Here is a 24641-nt window from a genome sequence, read left to right on the forward strand (position 1 = left end):
AGACTTTTTACGAAGTCACTTTGGTACAGAACACTGTATTTTGCTATTTAAAATAGGATTGATAATCATATTCTGTTGCTGTGTGGATGCAGTTTGGCAGGAGGAATGGGCTTTTAAAGTTAGTTTTGAACAATTTGCGATAGTCTTTTCTTTCCTATTGTAACATCTGAGTGAAACAAGCTTCTCAAACAAGAAAATAATGTAGGGCAGGACTTGATTTTGTCCATCAGGAACTGATTGGATGGCAGGGAATTTCTTATGTGAGGTGACAGGTTGTCCCGCCCTTGCGCCAGTAAAAATTCATCAGATAAGAGAAGATTGCTGCAAGACGTAGGGGAAGTAATTTTGATAAAAGATAAATAATTTTTAATAAACAATACAATAATTCAATATTCAATTTTCATTTCATGGTGACACTGCCAGTATGCAACACCTTAGAAACCACCCAAAACACCTTAGAAAAAGCAAAGCAATACACTGCATCCCGCCAACAACACCCAAGCCTTTTAAAATTAGCTTTACATCATGTGGTGTAAACGTAGCCACAGATGCATTTAACTGTATCAGTAAGCAATTACCCAAAACAGCCAAGTAACTTGGCAACTGCATAGCAATGCTCTCCCGACACCCTACCCTAGCGGCTCTTAAAACACTGCAAGTAAGAACCCACTTAGCTAAAACCCAGAATATCCTAGTATTCCCCTAGCAACCACCCAGTCTAGCTTTAAAGAGATTAGAATCACACTTATTACACCCTAGCAACAACAGTAAATAAACTCCATGCCACCTATATTATGCAGCTAGTTTTAAAGAAACACTACACTTTTTTGAATATAGGCTCATTTTCCAAGTCCCTTTGCGCTAAAAAGGTGAGTTTTACCGTTTTTGAATCCATTCAGCCGATCTCTGTATCTGGTGTTACCACTTTTAACATAGCTAGCATACATCATTGAATCGGAATAGACCAAAAGCATCGCGATCAGAAATTACAAAATACTTTTTTTTTCAAAGATCACATTTTTCCTATTTAAAACTTGACTATTCTGTAGTTTCATCATGTACCAACAGAAAATGAAATGTTGCGATTTCTATACAGATATAGATAGGAACTATTTTCTTATTCCTGCTTAATAATTATGGAACTTTACAATCGTGCTATGGGTCCAGTGGCGCGATGATATTACGCAGCACCTTGAAAGTAGTCCTCAGATCGGTAACTTCCAATGCGACCGGCGCTAAGTTTGTATCGTTGCAGATAATGCAGAGTTGCAGCCAGCTCAAATAGCCAGTTCAAATACACGGTTCAAGATCTGCACCAAAGTAAATATCTTCTGAATTGTCTCATAAATATATCCATGGTTACAAGGCATGCTCTCTGTGCAAGCAGGTTGTCACATTGGTTATGTTGACGTATTCAAAATCTTTGGTCATTATTTTTGAGTGCAATGCTAATGGTCTAATCCAATTCAATGATGTATGCTAAGCTAAAAGTGGTAACGCCAGATACAGAGACCGGCTGAATGGATTAAAAAAAATGGTAAAACTCAACTGTTTAACTCTAAGGGACTTGGGACTTGTTGTGTAAACAGCCACATATAGGGGATGTTTTTTTTTGTGACTGCACCAGAAAGAAATGACCCAAAACACATGTAGCAACACACAGCAAAACACCTTAGAAACAGCATACCAATGATCTACCAATGTACTAACATCTCAATGGCTAGTTTTATGTGAGCAAAGACCACTGGCAGTTTCTTAATAGCAAACAGAGTTTACTCTACTGTGAGACATTCTGTTACCTGTAGGACCACTTAATGAAGTCCCATGTAGGCGAGGACATAGTGTGCACTGTGTGTATACTAAAGAACACATTGACCGCTACACTGCAAACATCCATATGGCTCCTTCTCCAGCAGAGAAATACTCTGTTCCAATGCATTCGTCTTTTTATCAGCTTCTGCCCTGTCCTCTCATCCCCCTCCTTCCCTCCCTCTTCCTCTGCTCCTGTTAGCCTGAACACTCACTACCACAATTACCGCTGGAGCTACATCTACAGCTGCTCAACTGGCAGAGGGGGGTCAGGACCACCGCGTGTGTGCTGTGCGGCAGTGGTAATCCGAGTGAAAGAGGAGAGGAGATGTCGTCTCTGGTTTTCTCATTGTTGCGAAGCCGAATAAACCGAGAACCCTTGATGAGCAGGGCAGTGAATGTGACAAACTCTTGCTCTTTACTTGCTCTGAATGATTAACCACTCAGATCATTGTCCTCATACAACATCTAAACCAACCAACACACATGCAGACACTAATCTTACCAGCTGCTCCCCTACACCTGCTTTTTGTGTGTGTATGTGTAAGAGATATTTGAGCCCCGTGTAACAGTGACTGGGGGGTAGGGGGTGTTGTGAGGTTACTCATCTTCAGTGTCCACATAAAAGGGGAAGAGGTGCATAGAAAAAGAAAGATTAAGTTTGCTTTCTTTTGACAAAGAAACTGAACACTGTCAAATTAGCAGATCAATTAATTGATCTGGATGTATTTGTGGGAAAGTGTCCTGCATTCCACTTCTTTAGTATTAAAATTCTGGACAATATGATAAGTAGATAATTATTTTTATATTATGGTTGATAACAGAAAAATGCCAGCTAATAAAACAAAACTATTGTCTACATTTAAAAAAAACAAATATTTTTTTAATGCTACAGGTAAATTTAGGCATCACAAAAATTAACAAATATAATATAATATAATATAATATAATATAATATAATATAATATAATATAAGTATATTCATTTTGAGATTTGCTAAAAAATACATTAAACAGTGATCAGTGTTATTATTGTTAACTAAAAGTAAAATTTTTGGTAATTGAAATAAAATAAACTTAATAGACTGTAATGCTTTTAAGGATGTAAATAAATAACTTGAAGTTGAAGTAGTTACATTTCTAAAACGCAATTAAATATATTTCATTATATCAACAAACAAATTGGCTGACCAATATAGTTCCAGTACTCACCTAAAGGATTATTAGGAACACCTACTAATACTGTGTTTGACCCCCTTTTACCTTCAGAACTGCCTTAATTCTATGTGGCATTGATTTAACAAGGTGTTGAAAGCATTCTTTAGAAATGTTGGCCCATATTGATAGGATCGCATCTTGCAGTTGATGAAGATTTGTGGGATGCACATCCAGGGCACGAAGCTCCCATTCCAACACATCCCAAAGATGCTCTATTGGGTTGAGATCTGGTGACTGTGGGGGCCATTTTAGTACAGTGAACATTGTCATGTTCAAGAAACCAATTTGAAATGATTCGAGCTTTGTGACATGGTGCATTATCCTGCTGGAAGTAGCCATCAGAGGATTGGTAGATGGTGGTCATAAAGTAATGGAAATGGTCAGAAACAATGCTCAGGTTGGCCATGGCATTTAAACAATGCCAATTGGTACTAAGGGACCTAAATTGTGCCAAGAAAACATCCCCCACACCATTACACCACCACCACCAGCCTGCACAGTGGTAACGAGGCATGACGGATCCATGTTCTCATTCTGTTTACACAAAATTCTGACTCTATCATCTGAATGTCTCAACAGAAATCGAGACTCATCAGACTAGGCAACATTTTTTTCAGTCTTCAACTGTCCAATTTTAGTGAGCTTGTGCAAATTGTAGCCTCTTTTTCCTATTTGTAGTGGAGATGAGTGGTACCCGGTGGGGTCTTCTGCTGTTGTAGCCCATCCGCCTCAAGGTTGTGCATTTTGTGGCTTCACAAATGCTTTGCTGCATACCTCAGTTGTAACGAGTGGTTATTTTAGTCAAAGTTGCTCTTCTGTCAGCTTGAATCAGTCGGCCCATTCTCCTCTGACCTCTAACATCAACAAGGCATTTTTGCCCACAGGACTACCGCATACTGGATGTTTTTCCCTTTTCACACCAGTCTTTGTAAACCCTAGAAATGGTTGTGCGTTCTAATCCCAGTAACTGAGCAGACTGTGAAATACTCAGACCGGCCCGTCTGGCATCAACAACCATGCCACACTCAGAATTGCTTAAATCCCCTTTCTTTCCCATTCTGAAATTTAGTTTGGAGTTCAGGAGATTGTCTTGACCAGGACCACACCCCTAAAAGCATTGAAGCAACTACCATGTGATTGGTTTCTTAGATAATTGCAATAATGAGAAATTGAACAGGTGTTCCTAATAATCCTTTAGGTGGGTGTATAGTGTCCTTTTTCATCAGACAGCTATTTGCGACTTAAAACTTTGTTTAAAGAGAAAACTGCCTTAAAATAATTATTTTCAAATTCTGCAGTTAGACAGAATATAACTGAACAGAAGGCTCGAGACACTCATGGCACAAAATGCTGAAAAAAATGACCAAAATGCCCATACTAATTGTAAATGGTGGTAAACACGTCACAGCTCACTGACTGTTCAGATAAACACAGCAAAAACACCTCCCACTCCATCTGCAGGGGGTACAGCCCATTATGATGTCAACGCTCACAACCACATTATCTTCTCCACACCTGCACATGGCCGACCACATACACAAACAACCATCAAACATTCCCACCCAGTGTGTGCTGAGGGAGGGTCTTTTAAGAATACAGAATAATTTAGATCAGCGTTTGGGGCTCCTTTAGGGCACTGAGATGAATGGACTGATAAAACAGGCCGTCCCAGTTGAGATGCTCCCTTAGGCAGAGCAGAGGCTAGACTATACACACACACACACACACACAGCGAAGGACAGAGAAAGCCATATTTTACAAGTATTTGTGTTAGCGAATGTGATTTTGCGGTCTGTATTGAAATTTCAAGAGCTTGTGTCAGAATCAAATTGTAAAGGGGAATCTGCCTATGGAAAAAGTGCCCCAATTATGTTTTTTTGAATACTCTCTTTAATGCAGTGTGGAATATAGCTGTTTATGAATGTAAACGTTCTGCAAAGTCGAAAGTGCACAATAAATTAAGTTATCTCACCAAAAGAAAGAATCAACTCTGAATTGGCAATGCGAGTCATTTTTATTTCGAATCCCACCGCGTTATGGTTCTACGTCACTAGAAAATAAATTTGCATATCGCCGCCTATGTTGTACGTTGTCCATCCACAAACAACTTTTACAATTTTAAATAAACAAACAAAATAAACAAAAATAAACTTGGCCAGCCCTCAAACGTCATTTTACTGACGACTGCTTCTCAAATCTCTGAGTTTAACGCGGGATTCGCAAAGCGCTTGCTCTTGAAAGATGGGTCAGTACTCAGTTTGTTTGAACCAGCCTGCCACTCAAACTGTAAGTATGATTAATTATTGATGTGTATATTTTCGACCGGGTGTTCAAAATACGTAGTTTTTAAAAAAATATTGTGTAGGTATCTGGCTAACTGACGTTATTACGGGAAATACTTCTGCCAATCAGCTGTGGGCCACGATTACCTAAAACTGTGTAATGCAGATTGTCTGTCGTTCTTACTACTATGAGTAACGATGAAGGATTGATTTGTTTTACAAATGTTTGTTACATCAGTCATTCATGTTAGTGCTGGGCTAACATATGCAACATTATTGATAGTGTTCCCGCATGTGCACTGCAGTAAATTAGAAATACATACGGGTTTGTTGATGTCGTACACTTGTTAATGCTGATGGTGAGGAATTACAGTTGCAACAGTTCTCACTCTCAATATCCTGTCCTAACCCACCCCACAAAATAAAAGAAGCTTTAGGACAAAATGAGCAAAAGAGAGAAGAGCGTTCTTCTGCAACAGTTGCTTAGTCTGTTTGGAGAGAGAGAGAGAAAGGGAGGAAAGAGAGGAACGTTAGGGGCTATTAATAGTGTCTACAGACGCTGGTGTCAACTGCATGTGATGGCTGTGTGACTGTTTCCTCCAGCCACCTCTTTCTCCCTCTCTCAACATCATTTCTTCTTTCTCCCTCTCCTGAAATCCCCTCTGCTTTCTCTTAAAGAACGCTAAAAGTCGACACTTGAGAAATGTTGTCAATAAATGGCATTTCCATCAGCTATATCGGTAACCATTTTGAAGCACTAAACCTTTTTTTTTTTGTTGCCAAAAAACCTTTTTTTAAACCTTGTAATTTTTCTGTCTTGCACTGATATGAAAATTCTTTCTAGCTTTCATTCTTCTCCTCTCATGCCTTCATCCTTTTAAGCAATTTCATCCAATCATTCTCACTTAACACAGGTCATTTAAGGTGAGTCAGATGAGGACCCATTTTCATGTGTGATGATGTCTGTTATATTTAAACTATTTTAAGCTTGATGATTAATGCTGCAATTGATGCCTAAGAGAAGACAGTTTGTCGCTGATCAATCCATCAAACTACTACTAAACAAAAGCACACCAATTGGTAAATGACACAATGCAGTACTGTAATTAGTTTTCACTTAAAATCCATGTAAAATTACATTTCTGACACACAAATGTAAACAAAAATAAGAATAGTTCATACAAATTTTAAATTGTATCATTATTTACTCAACCTCATGTTGCTTTAAACCCTTTGCTGTTGCTTTTTTTTCTATGAACACAAAAATAGAACTATTTTGGAGGAGCTCTTATTTTATATTATTAGCTTTCATTTTAATTTCAGATTAAGTTTGTCATTTTATGTGCTTTTGACATTTTGTTTGTTTTTTTAATATTGTTATTTAGATTTAATTTATAGTTTCTTACGTTCATTTATCAGGTCACCAGGTGACTTTTGACAAGTTCAATTTAGGCTACAAAACTCAAAAACATTAAGGCAATCAGCTGTCTCAAAATGTTTAAGTTAATAAATGTAATGTTTAAGTAGGCAGAACTTGCTCGTTTTTATTTTGTACATTTTAATTGCTATGAACTTCAAATATTTGAGTAAACTGATTCATACATTAAAATATCATGTAATCTATATTTTTAGTTATGGAAACTTGACTAGCTTTAATTAGCTAATTCAATAAATGCCACCTTGCTAATTGCTTACACAAAGGTTTGGTAACATTAGTATAGCACTTACGGAATGAGGACAGCAATATAATAATTTAACACATATCTGGTGTCAAACTAACACTAACAAAACATTAAACTACAAAATTTCCCACTTAACGTTAATCTTGCAAAAAAAAAAAAAAAAAAAAAAAAAACGTAACATAACGTAACGTAACGTAACACGTAATTTCGGCATTTACTGTCCCTTTTGAGTGTCATGGTAAAGCTTGCTGGAAAAAAAGAGATCCCAGTCCAGTTTCAGTTTCATTTAAAAAGTTAGTCTAAATTAAAAGAAACAAGTCCATAAAACTCAAAACAATGAAACAATCCAAATGACTTAAATGTTTCAGTTCTGAGAACTTGAGAAAGTTACTTAGTTTGAATTTTGTTTTTGTGTAGTTTGAAATTTGTTTAATTTGATTTTGCTCTACTCAAACCAATTAATTATTTTGAGCATTTACCATAGTGTATGTTTACACGTCAACAATGTCCTAAAAATGGAAACACCTTTCCTTTGCATCACTCACATACAGACGATAAAACACCATTGTAGAAATGATCCCCGAAACCGACTAAAAATTCTGTATTATGCATGCCAAGCCAGTAGCTGGTAGTTGTCATTTTGTGAGATGATAATGGTATTCTTTTCAAAAACATGCACTTAAATGTTATAAAACAGTTTTCAAAAGCTTCCGTTTTCAGACAGTCAACATGCATGTTAAAAAACGGGGCTGTGAAAATGGCCCCTTATAGTAAAAATTTGTAGTGCAGGCATAAAGATTCTCCATTTCTCTCTTCTGATATGATTCTCAAGTGCGAGCCGAACTCACAGCTTTGTTTTAAGCTGAGCTCAGAGCGTGTGGATCTGCGATCAGGATCTTGTGTTACCTGTGCACATGGCACGCAGTCTCTGCACTGCTAATCGAATGGTGAGGGAATCACTTTTTCTCAGTTCCTCCTATTCACGTCAATTAGCCCCCCTGAGTGAACTGAATGGGATGAATGTCTCAGAAAGAAAGCAGAACACACACATACCCAAAGCAAAGAGAGTGAGCGAAAATAGTATTTGAATAGGACAAATCTGGGGCAGCCTCTTCATTATGAGGGTACACAGAGCGCGGAGGGGGCATCCATCTTAACTTTTCCATCACAGCAGTTTCCTTTCCTGTATCAGAAATGTTCATAAGATGAATCTTCATCTGGGCTCCTGATTATTCCATTTGTTCTGTTGAGAGCTGACCCGCTCACCTCATCTCTAACTCTCTATCTCTCCTATTGCTCCCTCTCGTAATCACACATTTCTAACCAGCCTTCTCACCAACAATACCACACACTGCCATATTGTTTCACTAAGCTAGACAGGTGAACTATATCGGCAGGTGTGTTTAGATTTAGTCAATTATTATAAAAAAGTCAACAGCTTGGAAACCCAAACTCTTCAGCTCAGAAAAAGACATTATGAAGATTAATCATCTGAGAAAGATAACACAAAACATGCATCTTCTCTTTAAAACAGGTCTCAATACATAAACGCTGTAAAATCTGCATGGTTTCGTTTTGTGTGACTAAATGCTTTCCCTAATGGTAAAATGCAGAAAAAGATAAATGCACGAAAAGGGACCACTTATTGAAATGGGCATTCAAAAGGTTGCTGTTTCTAAACTGATCCAAACCATTACCATGAGAAAACAAAACTATTGTTGTTGGCAATTCCATATGAATTTTGACTCGTATGAAAATAAATGATTTTAGAAGAAAAAAATGAGCATGAAGGTCCACTATTAAACCTGATGAGATTGCCCACCAACTCTCATAAATTATCATGTGTTGGTCTAACCCTACAAAGACACTAATTGGTTGGTCAATAATAATGGAAGGGGAGGGATTTACATAGAAATGTATTCAAGTTGGCTTCCTACAGTTTTGAAAAACATTTATAATGATTTCTACCAATAGTTTGATCCACTAATTTTCAAGTACTGTACATTCAAGGAAATGTACTAAATACTTTCCACGCACTTTGAATACACTTGAGTTTACTCAATGAATAGGCTACACTACTCAAAGGGTCAAGGTAACAAACCTTTCAAGTACGGCATAATGAAGCAAAAATATCAAGAGGTTTTCTCAGGACTACTTGACCTGAACAAAACTTGACTTTTTTCATAAGTTAAAATATGTTATATTTTGCAAAACCTCCCTGTCTGGTTTTATTGTCACATGACAACAAAATGTCTTCCAGGTTACACTACACTGACTTTTCAAAACATTGTCCTACTATTTGTTATTATTACTTCTACTACTACTACTACTGGAGGTTGTTATAATACAACAAATAATAATATGTCAAACCATTTATGCCAGCATTTTTTTTATTTTTATTTTTGTCAACTATAGACAGCCCTCCAAAAATCCAAACGTTTTAAATGAAAACATCTCAAAATCTAATATGTTTAGGTTATCTGCGGTATAAATTAAACTAGTAGACCACCTTAAATGCATATTATTTCACAATAAATGTTTGATTCGTTAGCTCCAAATTTCATAAATATTCTGAAGGGTAAATTGGTATTGATTGTTAGAGACTGATAGTGATAACAGCTTCCGGACAATCGGGTGGCAGAGCTGCCACCGTTCCCGTGGATACCGGGCGAGTGACACAAGAACAAGTGGTTACCGGAGACCCGATAGTGATATGGACTACAGATAGACAACCGTGAACAAGATTCACCGGTAAACATGCGCCATTGTACGTCTGGCGCAGGATTTGCATAGGCAAATGTCGCGCACTGTTACGCGTTTAATGAGAAGACGGAAAAAAACAGCACCCATACTAACCGTTGCCTTGATGGGCACGTACAGGACGGGTCTGTTCGCTGCCCCGTTCTCGTTCTCGCTCGGCTCGCCGTCAGTGTTTCCCACCTGGAACCCTTTGGATTTCACCCAGAACTTAAATTTGGCGTTGATGTGGTTGCTCTCGATATAGACGCCCTCCGAGTCGTCGCTCTGTAAGAGGGTCTGCAGAATTTTGTTGTATTTTCGCCGGGTGACGGTCTTTGTTTTGCCGGAGTCTCCGTAAGTGCGAAGGCACCACTCCTGAAAATCCCCAAACATCTCCGCCTCGGACACCGCGGGGCTTCTGCTTCTTCTCGTTAAATCCATCCGTTTTTTGGTTGACATGGCTTTTTGTCGGTCCTCCTCCGGAACGAAAGAGGCTTCGTAAAAAATGTTAGATATGTAAATATAATAGCACCTAATTTACAGCGAATACAAATGAGAATCTTTAGACCCTGGTGTGTTTGTCTACAGTCGCACCTGTTAACAGAACCGTTTCTTCTGTCCCACAGGATGGCAAACAAATGACAGTCCCGCGTCTCCTGTTGAGGAACTGAAAGAGGGGCCGTCCTACAAACGGCTTTCGCCCACCTGTAAGCTGAGGCTAATTAAAACAAACAGCCCTTCGCCTAAATAACCTAAATACGACGATTAGGCTGTGTTAATACACGCATGAGTCCAAGGATTGCTTATGTTGAGGAGCAAGTGTTCCTCTCAGCGTCCGTTGAAGCTCGCGCGCCGGTCGGCTCAGTGAATGAACTGCTGCTCCACCTGAAATTGCTCACCACCTGTTTGAATGAGCTCGAGCCTCGACGCTCACCGCGCCTGTTCACGCGGAGGACGGGATTGTGCGCGTAATGCGAGTTTATGAGAAATAAAACTGACACACGAGGCAGCAGGATGGATGGCTTTGAGCGACGTCCCATGCGCTGTGGGACAGTCCAGATCCAGGAAGTGCACGCGTTCAGTTAGCCCAAATCAACACAAAGCAGATGAGCGTCCTGTAAAATAAAATAATAAAAAAATAAACTAGGAGGTTATTGGGGACCATTAAGCCCCTTAATATATATATATATATATATATATATATTCTAAAAACCGAAAAGTCCGGGTTGACTAAAGGTAGATTGCAGGTTGACTAAAGGTAGATTGCAGTAAGAGTATTGTAGTGTCGTACTTTATGTATTTAAAACCCCTCGTTAATTTATATTTTCACTAAATGAGTTAAATGTGTGCATGGGTCCTCCTCACAGGGATCCCAGTTATGGGAAACCTGGGAAATATTTAAATTCGATTGTGATTGGAATCTTGGAAGTTGTTCTTTGCCATGATATAAAAAGTTGAGGATTTTTTTTTTTTTTTTTAAAGATTCTTTTGAAGAGTTCTTTTCTCAGACTCTTTTGAAGCGTCTGAGAACTGTGTGTTGATGACCAGAGGTTGGTACTTTTATTTAGATAGATGTGTCCTGAGCAAGAAAAAACTGATCATGAGAGTTTGCTCTTTCATATCTTAGGAGACTCATTCATTGTCTCAGATGTCTAATCTTAAATGTTTACGAGAAATAAAAATAAAGACAATCACATACTGTAAGAGTTTAGAGTTGATGGAGACAATCATAGACATAGTAGAGCTGATGGAGGCGATCATAGACATACTGTAAGAGTAGAGCTGATGGAGACGATCATAGACATACTGTAAGAGTAGAGCTGATGGAGACAATCATAGACATACTGTAAGAGTAGAGCTGATGGAGACGATCATAGACATACTGTAGAGCTGATGGAGGCAATCATAGACATACTGTAGAGCTGATGGAGGCAATCATAGACATACTGTAGAGCTGATGGAGGCGATCATAGACATACTGTAAGAGTAGAGCTGATGGAGACGATCATAGACATACTGTAAGAGTAGAGCTGATGGAGACGATCATAGACATACACTGTAAAAAATAATACCCTATATCTACTCAATAAAATTGTGGCAACAGATTACAAGCAATGTTATTAATTAAATTCAACACACTTAAAAATTGAGTTAGAATTAATCAAATGAGCACATTAAAAATTAACTATTCAAAATGAGTAACTGCAAACATCACACAAAATAATTAAGTAAAACTTAAACAAAAATATTGGTTTCCTTGGACAAAAACCTGACTATGGTAATGAATACTACTTAATGGAATTGTTTTGATTTAACACAAAATTAAGTTGGTATTATTATTTTTAATGAGTTGATTAATTAAAATAATTAAATTAAATCTGATTGCAGGTATGAATAACAGACAGACATCAAAGATGAATTACAAACTCATTTTATTGCCAACAAGTCACAAATTTTGTATTCCCAGTGTGAACACTGACTATTCTTTACCATCAGAACTGCAACTTCAAGGCCTGTGAGAACTTCCATGCATTCGATAACAATTCCAGTGTCATTTGGACTGTCACTTTTAGCTCCTGTCCTGGTCACAATTACTGCCATCACAAGCTGTTCAATTCCTGACTGTTCTTCATTTTCCTTCAATCATAAACAGCAGTGAGACTCATAACCTAAGAAATACTGATTAAAAGAGAGAATCTGAAACTATTCGTATCTTACAATACTGATCAAACAAGTTAAGTCCAGTCAACAATATTATGGTTAAGTAACCAACAATAATTTATTTAAATTCACACATTTGGTATATTGAAATTAAGTTTGCATACGTTGAATTCTTTGATGAGATCTCCTGTACGTTCCCCAAGGAATTCTGCCATGCAGCGGATGTCCACCTCTCGTCATATCAACAGGACACTGTTCATCCTAAAAGAAAGAAATGAATTAATGATATCTCCTCTAAGGGCCGTGACATTTACCAAACATGCTCTAAACAGTGCCAATAGCATAGCAACACCCTGGACAAGCAATCAAAATCAACAGCACATTTTAGATAAGTTAAATATGTGAAAAATAATGCTTTTTCCTTTAAAATTTACTGAAGAAAACCAGATTAAAGGGTTAGTTCACACAAAATAAAATTTCATGTACTCACCCACGTCATCCGAGACCCATTTTTTGATTAAATCTGATCCACACATAGGCAGCAACAACAATGCACCTTTAAGGTCCAATAGGCCCTATATATTAAAAATTACATTCATATTACATCAAGTAGACAACTTGGACAATTTACAACAGCTTTTTCAAATATAAATTACACAATAGTCCTTACCTTTGTCAGAAATGAGTCTGCATCGAGGAACTCCAGTGCATGTGTGCCTCGTGCTGTGAGCTGCATTAAGCATGCGTTTTAACAGGAAATGCTTCTAAATTGAAAACAGCTCATTTGTATCATGTTGGATTAATTCAATATTCTCTCGAGTTGAAATTATTCAAAAATAATAGCTAAATCCTTAACAACCACATTTAGTAGATTTTATTCCAGTAATTTTTAAATAATTTCAATGCAAAAAACTGTCAAAAAAACAAGAAATTAATTTTGTTAAATAAAGTTTACATATGAAATTCAATGAAATCTACAAACCCACAGATTGACTTTTTACAGTGATACTGTAAAAGTAGAGCTGATGGAGACGATCATAGACATACTGCAAGAGTAGAGCTGATGGAGGCGATCATAGACATACTGTAAGAGTAGAGCTGATGGAGACTATCATAGACATACTTTAAGAGTAGAGCTGATGGAGACGATCATAGACATACTTTAAGAGTAGAGCTGATGGAGACGATCATAGACATACTGTAGAGCTGATGGAGGCAATCATAGACATACTGTAGAGCTGATGGAGGCGATCATAGACATACTTTAAGAGTATAGAGCTTTCGATACTTTTAGCATAGCTTAGATGTATTAGTAGAATGTACTAAGTAATGTTCATATTAAAATCATAACTAAAATCTGAACATCAAAACAAAGAGAGAAAAAAAGAAAAACTGGAGACTTCAAAAAAGTCTGGAGAGATCAAAAGGCTGCATTTGCACTCCGAACTCCTGAGAGTACTCCTTTGTGATATTTCATTATACACACATAATTCTACTATGACAGTTTAAAGGATTTATTTAAGTAATTAATTAATGACTCCATGTGAAGTATTTTCCAACATGCGATTGTGCTTCAGGCAACCCCAGCTTTCCCAATCCCGTCCCCCACTCTCTCCCACTTTGCTTCCATTCTCTAATATATACACACACACACACACACACACACACACACACACACACACACACACACACACACACACACATTTTTAAATAATCAACCAACCAATATGATTAGAGAGAGAAAAACTAATGCCGGTAATGAAATAATGTGGGCGATTGAGGAGACCTTGAGTGAACAGTGAGTATGGACGTTCTGTGCTGGGCTGAGTGCATTTGTGTAACTCCAAAAGGCATGGATCAGACACAACATAGTCCCACATTCTGTGTGCTGAAAGTACAAACAATTGTGTCATAGTTAAAACAAGCTTTCAAGATATTTTACAAAAATCCACATATCATTGATGTTCTATGAAAAGACATTTCTGGACAGCTCAGCTCCATTTAATAAAGTTTTGTGACTTTTTGTCCATTAGGTTTGTAGCCTTCAATACACTATTGCACTTCTAAAAATGTACAAAGAAAAAAAAAGTACAATTTAAAAAATTTCTTAAAAGGAAAACGAACAAAACCTGCCCTGGAGGACCAACAACCCTGCACAATTTGTATGTCTCCCTATATCTGACACACCCATTTCAGATCTTGCATTTCAGTCTCTACTAATGAGCTCATGAGTTGAATCAGCTGTGTTAGATGAGGGAGACATACAAAATGTGCAGGGCTGGTGGTCCTCCAGGACAGGTTTGAGGACCACTGGTTTAATGCAGAGGAAAAATTAGTATGGGGTACCATACTTGGCCTTCACATGTCACTTACATACTTGCTAACTTATCATGGCTCATGACCCTATTGACATTAAAATGAAAATTGTACTTTTCAAGTGAAACTAGGAATTCATATACAATAAGTGTAAGTGTTATTTTAAAGTTTTTTTTTTAGGCATGTAGCTACAGTATGAGTTTGCAATTCCCTCTGATTTATGAAAAACAAGTGAAGAGTAACTTCAGTTTATGGTTTATAAAACCGGTAGATCTGTCTTTTGTACACATGCTTATCCTAAATGCTCCTTCTCAGCAAAAGTTAGCAGCGGGCACAGGGAAACAAAGCACTGGGTAAAACAAGCTGTATTGAAATAGCCTTTTGCTTTGGGAAGTGAAAGTGCGTTTCAAAACCCTGCTGACTCCCTCCCTGCCTCTTTTTCCCCTTTTCAGCTCTGGCCCAAGAGAGAAGCGAGCATCTGCTTCCAGAGAAAAGTGGTCAGTCATCTGTGGTTAGCCCACTAAAGTCTCTTCCCTGAAATGTTTGTCACTCTCATCTGTCGAAATCACAACTGCTGGTTTGGGCCGCACCATGTTCCAGTAGGCCTCTCAGACACTTAAGTTGTCTTCTGGGACTGTTTGTATTGTTAGTTTTGTGCAGTCAGTGTAACATGCTTAAAATGTCCCATTACATGACTAGAAATAAACCTTCATTAAAATGGATTAATGTGTTCATATTACCCACCTAACATTGTGAAACTGAAATATACGAACGTATAGTGTGTTGACTTTCTGGTTCTGGTAGATATCTAGCTCCACATGGGACTGGAGATATGTGTGTAAGACTCTGCTCTATACAGGACTGTGTGTAAGGGTGGTATAGTTATGTCTATCTGTTGCTATGACGGCAGTCATCAGCAGAGGTTGTGAGTGGGTGTAGGGTGCAGTGTGCTGCTTATCCCCGCTGACTTACTTGTGTGCATGGGTTTGTGCAACTCGGACTGCTTCCATTATGACAAATGTAAAATGTATTATGCCAATCATATGAATTCTGAAAATTTTAATTAATTCAACAAATCAATTTATGGCATCCATGCACTGTAGTGTGAAATTTTCCATTTCGTATTTTATTATTTTTATATGAAATATATTTTTGTCATTTTCATTTCTTAATAAAATGTACGCATCATATTTAAACAAAAATGTATTTTGCATGAAGCAAACTCAAAGGTGAGTCATTCACTTTACATTTGTTGTCTATAAGTTAATTCCCACAATAGTACTAAAATTCAGAATGGATAAATAAAATAAAAACTGTGAAAATCATTTATAACAGACTTTCCGCCATGTATCATGTCATTTCCAACACCCCAACACCCCAAAAAAAGAAAGAAAGATAAAAAGTAAAATATAAAATTATTTTTTTAACTGATTTCACCCTTTTTAAACCCATTCGAAACAAACGAACAAAATATTTGACATTTATATGTTTGCAAAACATAAAAAATAATAATATTGCAGCCACATATTATTTACGGTTTTTAGTTAAATCACTGTTGAAACAAGGGAACAAAATAGTACATGGCCACATTTTAACTAAAGGCACCAACAATTTAAAATATTTCTGGCCGATTTGGGACGCAATGCTCCCCTTCGAACATTAGGTAAAAACTCAATTTGTAAATATTAAACATTCATCATCATAAATCCAGTTGTGCGGGGGCAAACCCTAAACACGCACACACACACACACACTGTAAATTGTCACGTGGAACGCAGCATATTCAATCAGAAAAAGAGCTGACGGAAGTGTAACACAACTTCATCAAAAACCGTTTCTTTTCCCCCATGCAAATGTTCTGTATAAAGCCACAATTTCTTTGTGCCCGTTGTTCACCATGTTTGTTTGCTCTAAAGTCATGTGATTTCGAAAGATTTCTCGTATTTACACTCACAGTCGGGACTCTGGTAGTTTGTGAATAAAAAAAGTTACCTGGTTGCCTTAACATTTTGAGTTCCTTGAAATTAAAATTTTGAGTTAATACAATGAACATTTTTTGAGATTCGACAATCTTTATTAAAATATTATTAAAAGATTTTGTAAGCATATTGGGTAATTGTGTGTGGGTTTTTTTTCTGATAACGCAGTGAAACATGCCAAATAGTGCTATTTTCATGATTTATCCGATTTTTTATGTGGTTCAGATACAAAAATATTTTGAGTTTTATTAATTTATTAAACAAATTTCCTTCATTGTATCAACTCAAATTTTTAATTTCAATAAACTCAAAATCTTAAGGCAACCAGGTTACTTACTTTTTTAAGTTTAACCAACAAAAAACAAAAACAAAATTTTTTACAGTGTACAGGTTTGAAACAACTTAAGGGTGAGTAAAGGATGACAGAATTTCCATTTTAAAGTGAACTATCCCTTTAAGCTCCCCTGTCAGTTCACACGAGGGAGAGGAGAGATTGTTTTGAAAGCGGCAAACGGAATGATTATCTCGATCACAGGGCTCGTAAACTTCTTTATCAAACAAACACAATGATTTATTTCTCATCCACCCGCGATTAATTGGACTATTATTTTTATATTACACATTTATATTGCCCACACGATCAGTCGATATATGTCAAGTCGAGAGAGACAACAGCACAGAACAATAACGGAATATTATGAGATTCATTGGCCTGCCAGGCTTTGTGAGCCCTGACACAAACATGCCTGAGTCCAGTGTGCTAAAGGTATGTTTCGGTTAGACACGTACACATAAGCAAAATGATCTATAACAATGCAATGCTATTACATATAAAAACACGTTTTACTCACATTAGTGTGTTGCACAATTCCTGTCGGATCCAAATCCAGCATCGACCGGAGATTTGTTTACAAACGATTCCACAGTGAAATGAAGTGAACATGTCTTCCCCACGTCAGCTGGAACTTCATTAAAAATAAAGTTCAACCACTCATTACTAATATTATGATCAGAAGGAAGCTTATGCAGCGACTGTGTTCTTTCACAACCAGGAATAGCGCAGTATCTTGCTATCTTCTTCTGCATGTTTATTGTTGTTGGCCAGCGCAAGCAGATCACTTCCATGAGTCGGTGGGCGGGGCTACTGGATAAGATGTGCTCTAGAGGCGGTGTTTCGTATCGCTATGACGTAAGAATGAAGCACAAGATTGTTTTCTGAGCCTGGTGTTTATAAAAGCTTTTCTTTGACTAACAAGGATGTTTTCAGCTCTGAAACTCAAAGGATATTCTTATATTACCATGACCTTTTATATATCAAAAGCTCAAGGGAAAGTTGATTTCTTAATTTATCACCCATTTAAGGTACTTATACGCACTCTTAAAGTACTGATATGTACCTTTTAAGGTACTAATATGTACCATTTAGGGGTGAGTAAGGTACAAATCTGTAACTTTTCACTTTTGTCCCTTAGGGTACTGCCCCAGTGAGAGCAGAGCACTGTATCTTTTTTCTGAGATTGTAGTAGGTGCAAAACATAAGCCCCTTACATGTAACTAAGAGCATTATGGAGTGATCCTATATGACATAAAAGTCTCCACCAAGTAGTAGGCTACATTTTGTATAATCATCGGCCCTTGGAATCTTTAAAGTCTTAGAAGGGAACACTTACAGCAAAACGTTCCTGAGTCCATCCGGTTGCGTGCCAACAGCCGTTCTATGCACACACATCTCTAGCCTCATCTTTCACAGGAAGCTCAACAGGGGGAACTCAAGACATGTCTGTCTTGATCAATATCTTACGGTGTCATCACAAGGGCTTAGTGTAGCTCTGCATCGGTTGTGTGTCAGGGCAAAAGTTGAAAATAAAAGTGCTGAAACTGATTTGGAAAGATGCAATGTTGAGAATGACAGTTGTAGAGCGAGACTAAGGTAACAAGACTATATTGTGCAGAGCAATCAATCTTTTCACGTCTTAGAAAAGACATCTGATATCAAACACCATTGTTTTTGCTTAAATAGAGGTTTGGATATGCTATATTGTTTATACCATGACTTGTGTTCTGCTTGAATGCTAATCACAAACACAGATGATCTGTTCTCAATGCCGATTCATTGTTTATCTGTTTTGTGGTGTCCCAGTGGCAGAAACTAGGGCAGCATTGGTCTCTTGAAACACTGTGGAGCCAAACACCCATCAATCCCTTGCGCTGCACCTCATTACCGGGCTGTCCTAAGACTGTACACGACCGTAATAGCTGTTTAACGATCCTCTATCCATCTTCCATAATCAAAATGGTGCCTGGAGATACCAAAGACCTGGAATGCACTTCAAATGTGCCAAGTCGCTCCTAAGAGGGAAAAAAAACAGAGACAAGGTACAATACTAAAAACGTCCATCTGATATTAAACTAGACCAAAAATTAAAAAATAACACAGACTGAATTCAAGTTCACATCCTGTGTGAAAAGACCGCTACTGCCATTTTATCAACAGTAGAGCCCCATGGTGACCTATGATAGTGTTGACTGCAATGTTGGCATCTATGCTAGCAATGTGCTTGATTGGCTGAGAACTTGTGCAAAACCCTGTGAGTTTTGTCTTTGAATATTTGCTCTCAATTCTGTAGACACTATATCACAGTTTCAGCCTTATTCAAGACGATGTTATTGAGAAAACCACGAGTCTAACTTAATGGGACAGACATGAAATCAACCAGGAAATCACCCAATGAATGCAGTTTTCATTCCTGTTTTGATGTATTTCCTATTAAAACAGGAAGCCATATCGGGGTGGCCATACCTAAGGGCTTGTCTTTTTTTAATAGCTTATAGGATTTCGTTTATATCACAGAACAATGATTTGCTAATTGCTGTTGTTAGTCTGAGAGTTCTCAGAAAAGAAAGACTATTCATTTTAAGTTTTACTTAAATATCAGTTCTGGCAGGTCACGTTAGTCAAGCTCGCATCAGCTGACTCTGATTGTCCGCTCATCATGTCTACCTATGGCTATCACAGCATACAGAAAAGCTCCTTCAGTACTATCAGCCCAGCAGCTATCACGTTTCTCCAGAGCTCATTGACCCTCCTCCATCACAGCTCCTCTTCTCGTGCAGTCAGGATTTGGTATTCTAATTCCCCTTGATCAGACTAAATTCCCGAATTAGGTTGTACCTTTTAATATTGACATTAATGATATCTGCAATACATTATGTTTGTTCTGTTTTATTCTGTTCTGTTCTGTTTACCCTTTAGGTTATTGTTGCTATCCCTGCTCTTATCCATGCTAAGCTGCATGGATGCACATGGATGCCCAGAACAGAACCACCGCCAATCCAAACTATGTTAATAGTCAATCAATCATCTTTGACGATAGCAATCCTGACAGAAATATCATAATAATGCTTTAAGGGAGAGCATATTAAAATGTCACATATATTTTTGTGCACCATGTTTCAGTTTGTAACATTACTTTGATGTTGCTTAAATTACAGATTTTGCAGTGTCTATTTTTGAAAGGAATGGGTTCTTGAGTTCAAAATAATGATTCTTAAAAAAAGTAAACATATATTACATTTAGTTTTATTATCTTAATACTTCAGAAAAAAAGTTTTTACTTTAGTTTAATATAAAGGGATAGTTCACCCAAAAAAGAAAATTCAGTCATTAATTATTCACCTCCATGTCGTTCCAAACCCGTAAGACTCTCGTTCATCTTCGGAACACAAATCTTTTTAATGTAATCTGAGATATATATCCCTCCAGTAACAACAACTATGCAACTACCACTTTCAAGCCCCAGAAAGATAAATACATCAAAATATAACATAACATACTCTCATGAACACGCAATGGAATGGGTATTTTGTTAATAAAGAGATAAATCGTTTTTTGTTTTTTTTTGTCGCTTCATAAAATTAAGGTTAAACCACTGGAGTCATGGATTACTTTTATGATGTCTGATTTTTTTCTTTCTGGGGCTTGAATGTGGTAGTTGCATAGACTGTCAATGGATGGACATAAATCTCTCAGATTTCATTAAAAATATCTTGGGGGGGGGGGGGGGGGTGAAATGCTGTTATATGCTGCATGCTGTGCATACTGAGCTTTTTACACTGTTAAAGACTTGGATTCCCATCCTAAACATAGACAAAGTTTCAAAAACTAATGTTGGACGTTTGATGGAGTATTTCTGTGTTAAAAATACTCCTTCCGGTTTCTCACAAGTTTCGGAGAGTTTTTTTCGAGTATGGCTTGGCTTGACGTTGATAGAGCGGAAGGTCCTTGTATGGGTCTTACGGCCTCTTCTCCCGGTAGGGTGCGCGCGCACGTGACTAGAGCGAGAGAGGAAATGCACGCCCCATAAACACTCTCTCAGGTGCAGATCCAGTCGATCCAGGCGCCGCGCTCCACTTTATTCCTATGGGTGACATCAAGCGGCTCCAACGCTTCAGCACAGCATTCCGGGAAGGCAGCGCTGCATTTAAAACCGATTTGAACGCAGAAATGATGGGAAGCTTCACAACATCGCTTCAGTCGCATCGCAAAAGTGGATCTCCACCGTTCATTGCTGTCAGGACTTTACCAAATCATACCAAAGAAGTGTGTTTTTGACAGAGCGGTCCCAGCGATAAAGGTTCGGTCCTGCTTTGGAAGCAGCCGGTGAGTAAAACTGCTTCAAATGTCTGTGCTGTCGGCTATCGTCACGTAGGTAAACATCAGTAAACGACACGATCGCGTGCTTCGTCATTCAAATGCGCTAATGGTTAACATTACTCCATTGCTGTTCTATGTATAACGTTACACTAGTCTGACGTGCAAAACCGTTTTGCTTGCTACTGCTAAGGTTTAGTCGCATACAATAGTCCATAAACCGAATCATGTCCTCATAAACTGCGAGTAAAGACACACAAATGTTGACAGTCCACTAAATACATACCACAGAGACGGACGTCCTGCTGTTGCTGTTTCTCCTGTTCAATTTATTTCAGCCTCCGAATGATTCTGGATCATATATCTATTAGCTGAGCTCGATAGCCATGAGTTTCTCCACGCTTGAGGACGTCACCGCTTTGCGCATTCGTCATTCTTTAGCTCCGCCCACACGATACGCCTCCAGGTGCTTGTTTTTTTTTTCCGGTACAGCCCATATTTCTTTTATAAATTTTATAAAACTAAAGACTTTTCGGAGATATGCAGGATGCAATACTACTCTATAGGTACTCAAGATTGACATGAGATTGACTGAAACTGAGTGTTTCACCCCCCCTTTAATTTGTCTTCCAATGATGAACGAACGTCTTACAGGTTTGGAATGACAGCCTTAATGACAGAATTTTCTTTTTTTGGGTGAGTAAACATTTTAATATAAGATTTTTTTTAATATTTTGCAGTATAAGTTCAGTCAACTGAGTTACTAGTACTATGTACTAACCAAAACAAAATGGTTTATCACAAATTCATGCGACCAGCATGTTAAGATGTTGTGTCCTCTTAATTTTTTCAATACGTTGCCTGCAACTGATACATATAAAGTTTAAAATATTTTTTATGATTTCAAATGAGGTGATAAAATTAAATAACTTTGTGTGTGTGTGTGTATATATATATATATATATATATATATATATATATATGGGCTAACATGAATGCAGTCTAACTTGTTAGCTCATTTCTGTCCATTTCAGTATAACATCAAATTAAGATGTGGATTTCTGATCCATTTATGGAAACACCCACTCAGAACAGCCATAAATATTATCCACTAATGAGTAGGTCTTTCTTTTTGGATCACCCGCAATTAAAAACTTCAGTTTTCCTTAACACACTTGATCAGTTCATCAGTCCTTTTTTCATTTGTATGAACTTTGCCCCTTAACAGCCTTCAGCTTGTGCCCTGAGCATGTTCCATCATTTCAACTGCCTGTAGGTGTTTACAGACAATATAGCCTACAAGTATGGTGTTAAATGGAGGAATCAGTCGTTCAGTGACTCTCTTTTGTTCGGGCTTTGTGTTGACTCTCCTCCCCACCCTTTTTTGTCTCTGCACTGTTATTCTCCTGAACGTTTGTGAGGAGAGACGGCAATCTTCTGCCATTGTACACAGCGTAATAAATGCATTTTCTCTTTCTCTCTATTTTTTTTTATATATATAGCCATGGGTTAGTCTGTGCAGGTCATCACACAGGAAGAAGTGTTTTTTTTTTTTGTCTCATTTGAGGTGCTACAGCACTGTGCTGGTAGCAGCGATGCCCTTGGCCTCACCTTATGACCCTTTCCTCACAACTTAAATTAGCCTCTCCATCCTCTCTCACCATCCTCTCCCATGCTCTCGTCCTTTACTCCAGCTCCATCTTTTGTAATCTACCCTTCTTTTTCACCCTGATTTGCACCTTTCTGGGGTCTTTTTTCAGCTAGTCACTGTGGTAATAAGACTAAACAAACATTATAGCCAATGCTGACCTCTAGTGTCTAATGCACCTAAATGCAATTAATCAGATCTAGGATTAAAGTTCAACATGACAAAGAACCCAACATTATGTCACGTTACAGATACAGGAAATTAGGTGCGAGGACTCAAGTGCAGAAGATGATAATTTATTAACAAAAAGCTAAATCTCAAAACATACCAAACAGACTCACGGAGGAAACCAGGAGACGTAGACAGGACAACAATATGACCCAGACTGATAAACACAAGGAGCTTATAAAGGGAAGAAATCAAGACGGAATCAGGCAACACAGGTGGGGAAAATAAAACACTAATCAGGTAACAAGGGGGAGGGATAAGACAATGACAGAACACATGCCCAAAATAACAAAAACCCACAAGTGCACACAAGACAGGACAGGCATGTGACACATTATCCCTGTTTATTGATGCTGGCATTGTTATGCATACTTGCATTCATCATATGATAAAATAATTCACATGATAAAGCATAATCCATAAAAATGTTTTATATAATATAATATAATATAATATAATATAATATAATATAATATAATATAATATAATATAATATAATATAATATAATATAATATAATATAATATAATACAATTTACAAGGCCTATAGAAAAAAATCTTTATCATTGAGCCCTGCTGGAGCAGCTCTAAATATTCACTGTGCTATTAAATTCAAGACCATTTGTGACCCTGGACCATGCACGAAACCATGGTCCATATGGCAATAGCCAACAATACATTGTATGGGTCAAAATGATAGATTTTTTTTTATGCCAAAAATCCTTAGGATTTTAAATAAAGATCATGTTCCATGAAGATATATATATATATATATATATATATATATATATATATATATATATATATATATATATATATATATATATATATATATATATATATATATATATATATCAGTATATATATATCTCAGTAAATATATTATAAAGATAATACTTAAATTTAATTGTGTTCCCTGCGTGTTTAATCTGAATCCCAGAACATGCATTTAGTTCTTGTATAATATATTATACCGTAAAATGATAAACCTGAAAAATAAGCTTTCTATTGATGTATATTGGCCGAGATATAACTATTTGAAAATCATGGTGCAAAAAAAGTCTAAATATTGAGAAAATCACATTTAAAGTTGTCCAAATGAATTTATACTACTATTAATACATTTTTATTTATTTTTATGGTCTTCATATATATATATGAAGTGTGTAAAATATTATGTGTAAAATATTATTTTATCATAATATACTGTAAAATATACTAATTAAAGAATATAATTTATTTTATTGCTTGTTATTAAAATAGAATAATTATCTCCATACTGAATGAGCAAAATCTTCTAATGGCTAAATGTTGTTTTGCAAATTTCTTCATTCTCAACACCATAAATTGCTGTTGATTAAATGAATTTTAACTCTGAATGAATAATTATCTTGAAAAAAATATTGTAACAAAAGAGAGGTGATGCAAAA

General features: G+C 37.1%; 1 protein-coding gene across 2 annotated transcripts in view; it reads right to left on the reverse strand.

The window, feature by feature from the left end:
- The window catches only part of nol4lb (nucleolar protein 4-like b), a 126625-nt gene extending 115856 nt beyond the window's left edge, over positions 1–10769 (reverse strand). Inside the window, exons 1-2 of one of the 2 annotated variants that reach the window (XM_067446527.1) lie at positions 10324–10769; positions 9847–10223 (exon numbers count right to left, since the gene is read on the reverse strand). In XM_067446527.1, coding sequence (XP_067302628.1) covers positions 9847–10188 — 342 coding nt within the window. In that variant the 5' untranslated portion in view covers positions 10189–10223; positions 10324–10769. Of the gene's footprint in view, positions 1–9846 lie in introns of both variants that reach the window. The other variant, XM_067446526.1, reaches the window with a different exon arrangement.
- Positions 10770–24641: the final 13872 nt, after the last annotated feature.

The sequence above is a fragment of the Pseudorasbora parva genome, chromosome 6, assembly GCF_024679245.1.
Source record: "Pseudorasbora parva isolate DD20220531a chromosome 6, ASM2467924v1, whole genome shotgun sequence".
Lineage (NCBI taxonomy): Eukaryota > Metazoa > Chordata > Actinopteri > Cypriniformes > Gobionidae > Pseudorasbora > Pseudorasbora parva.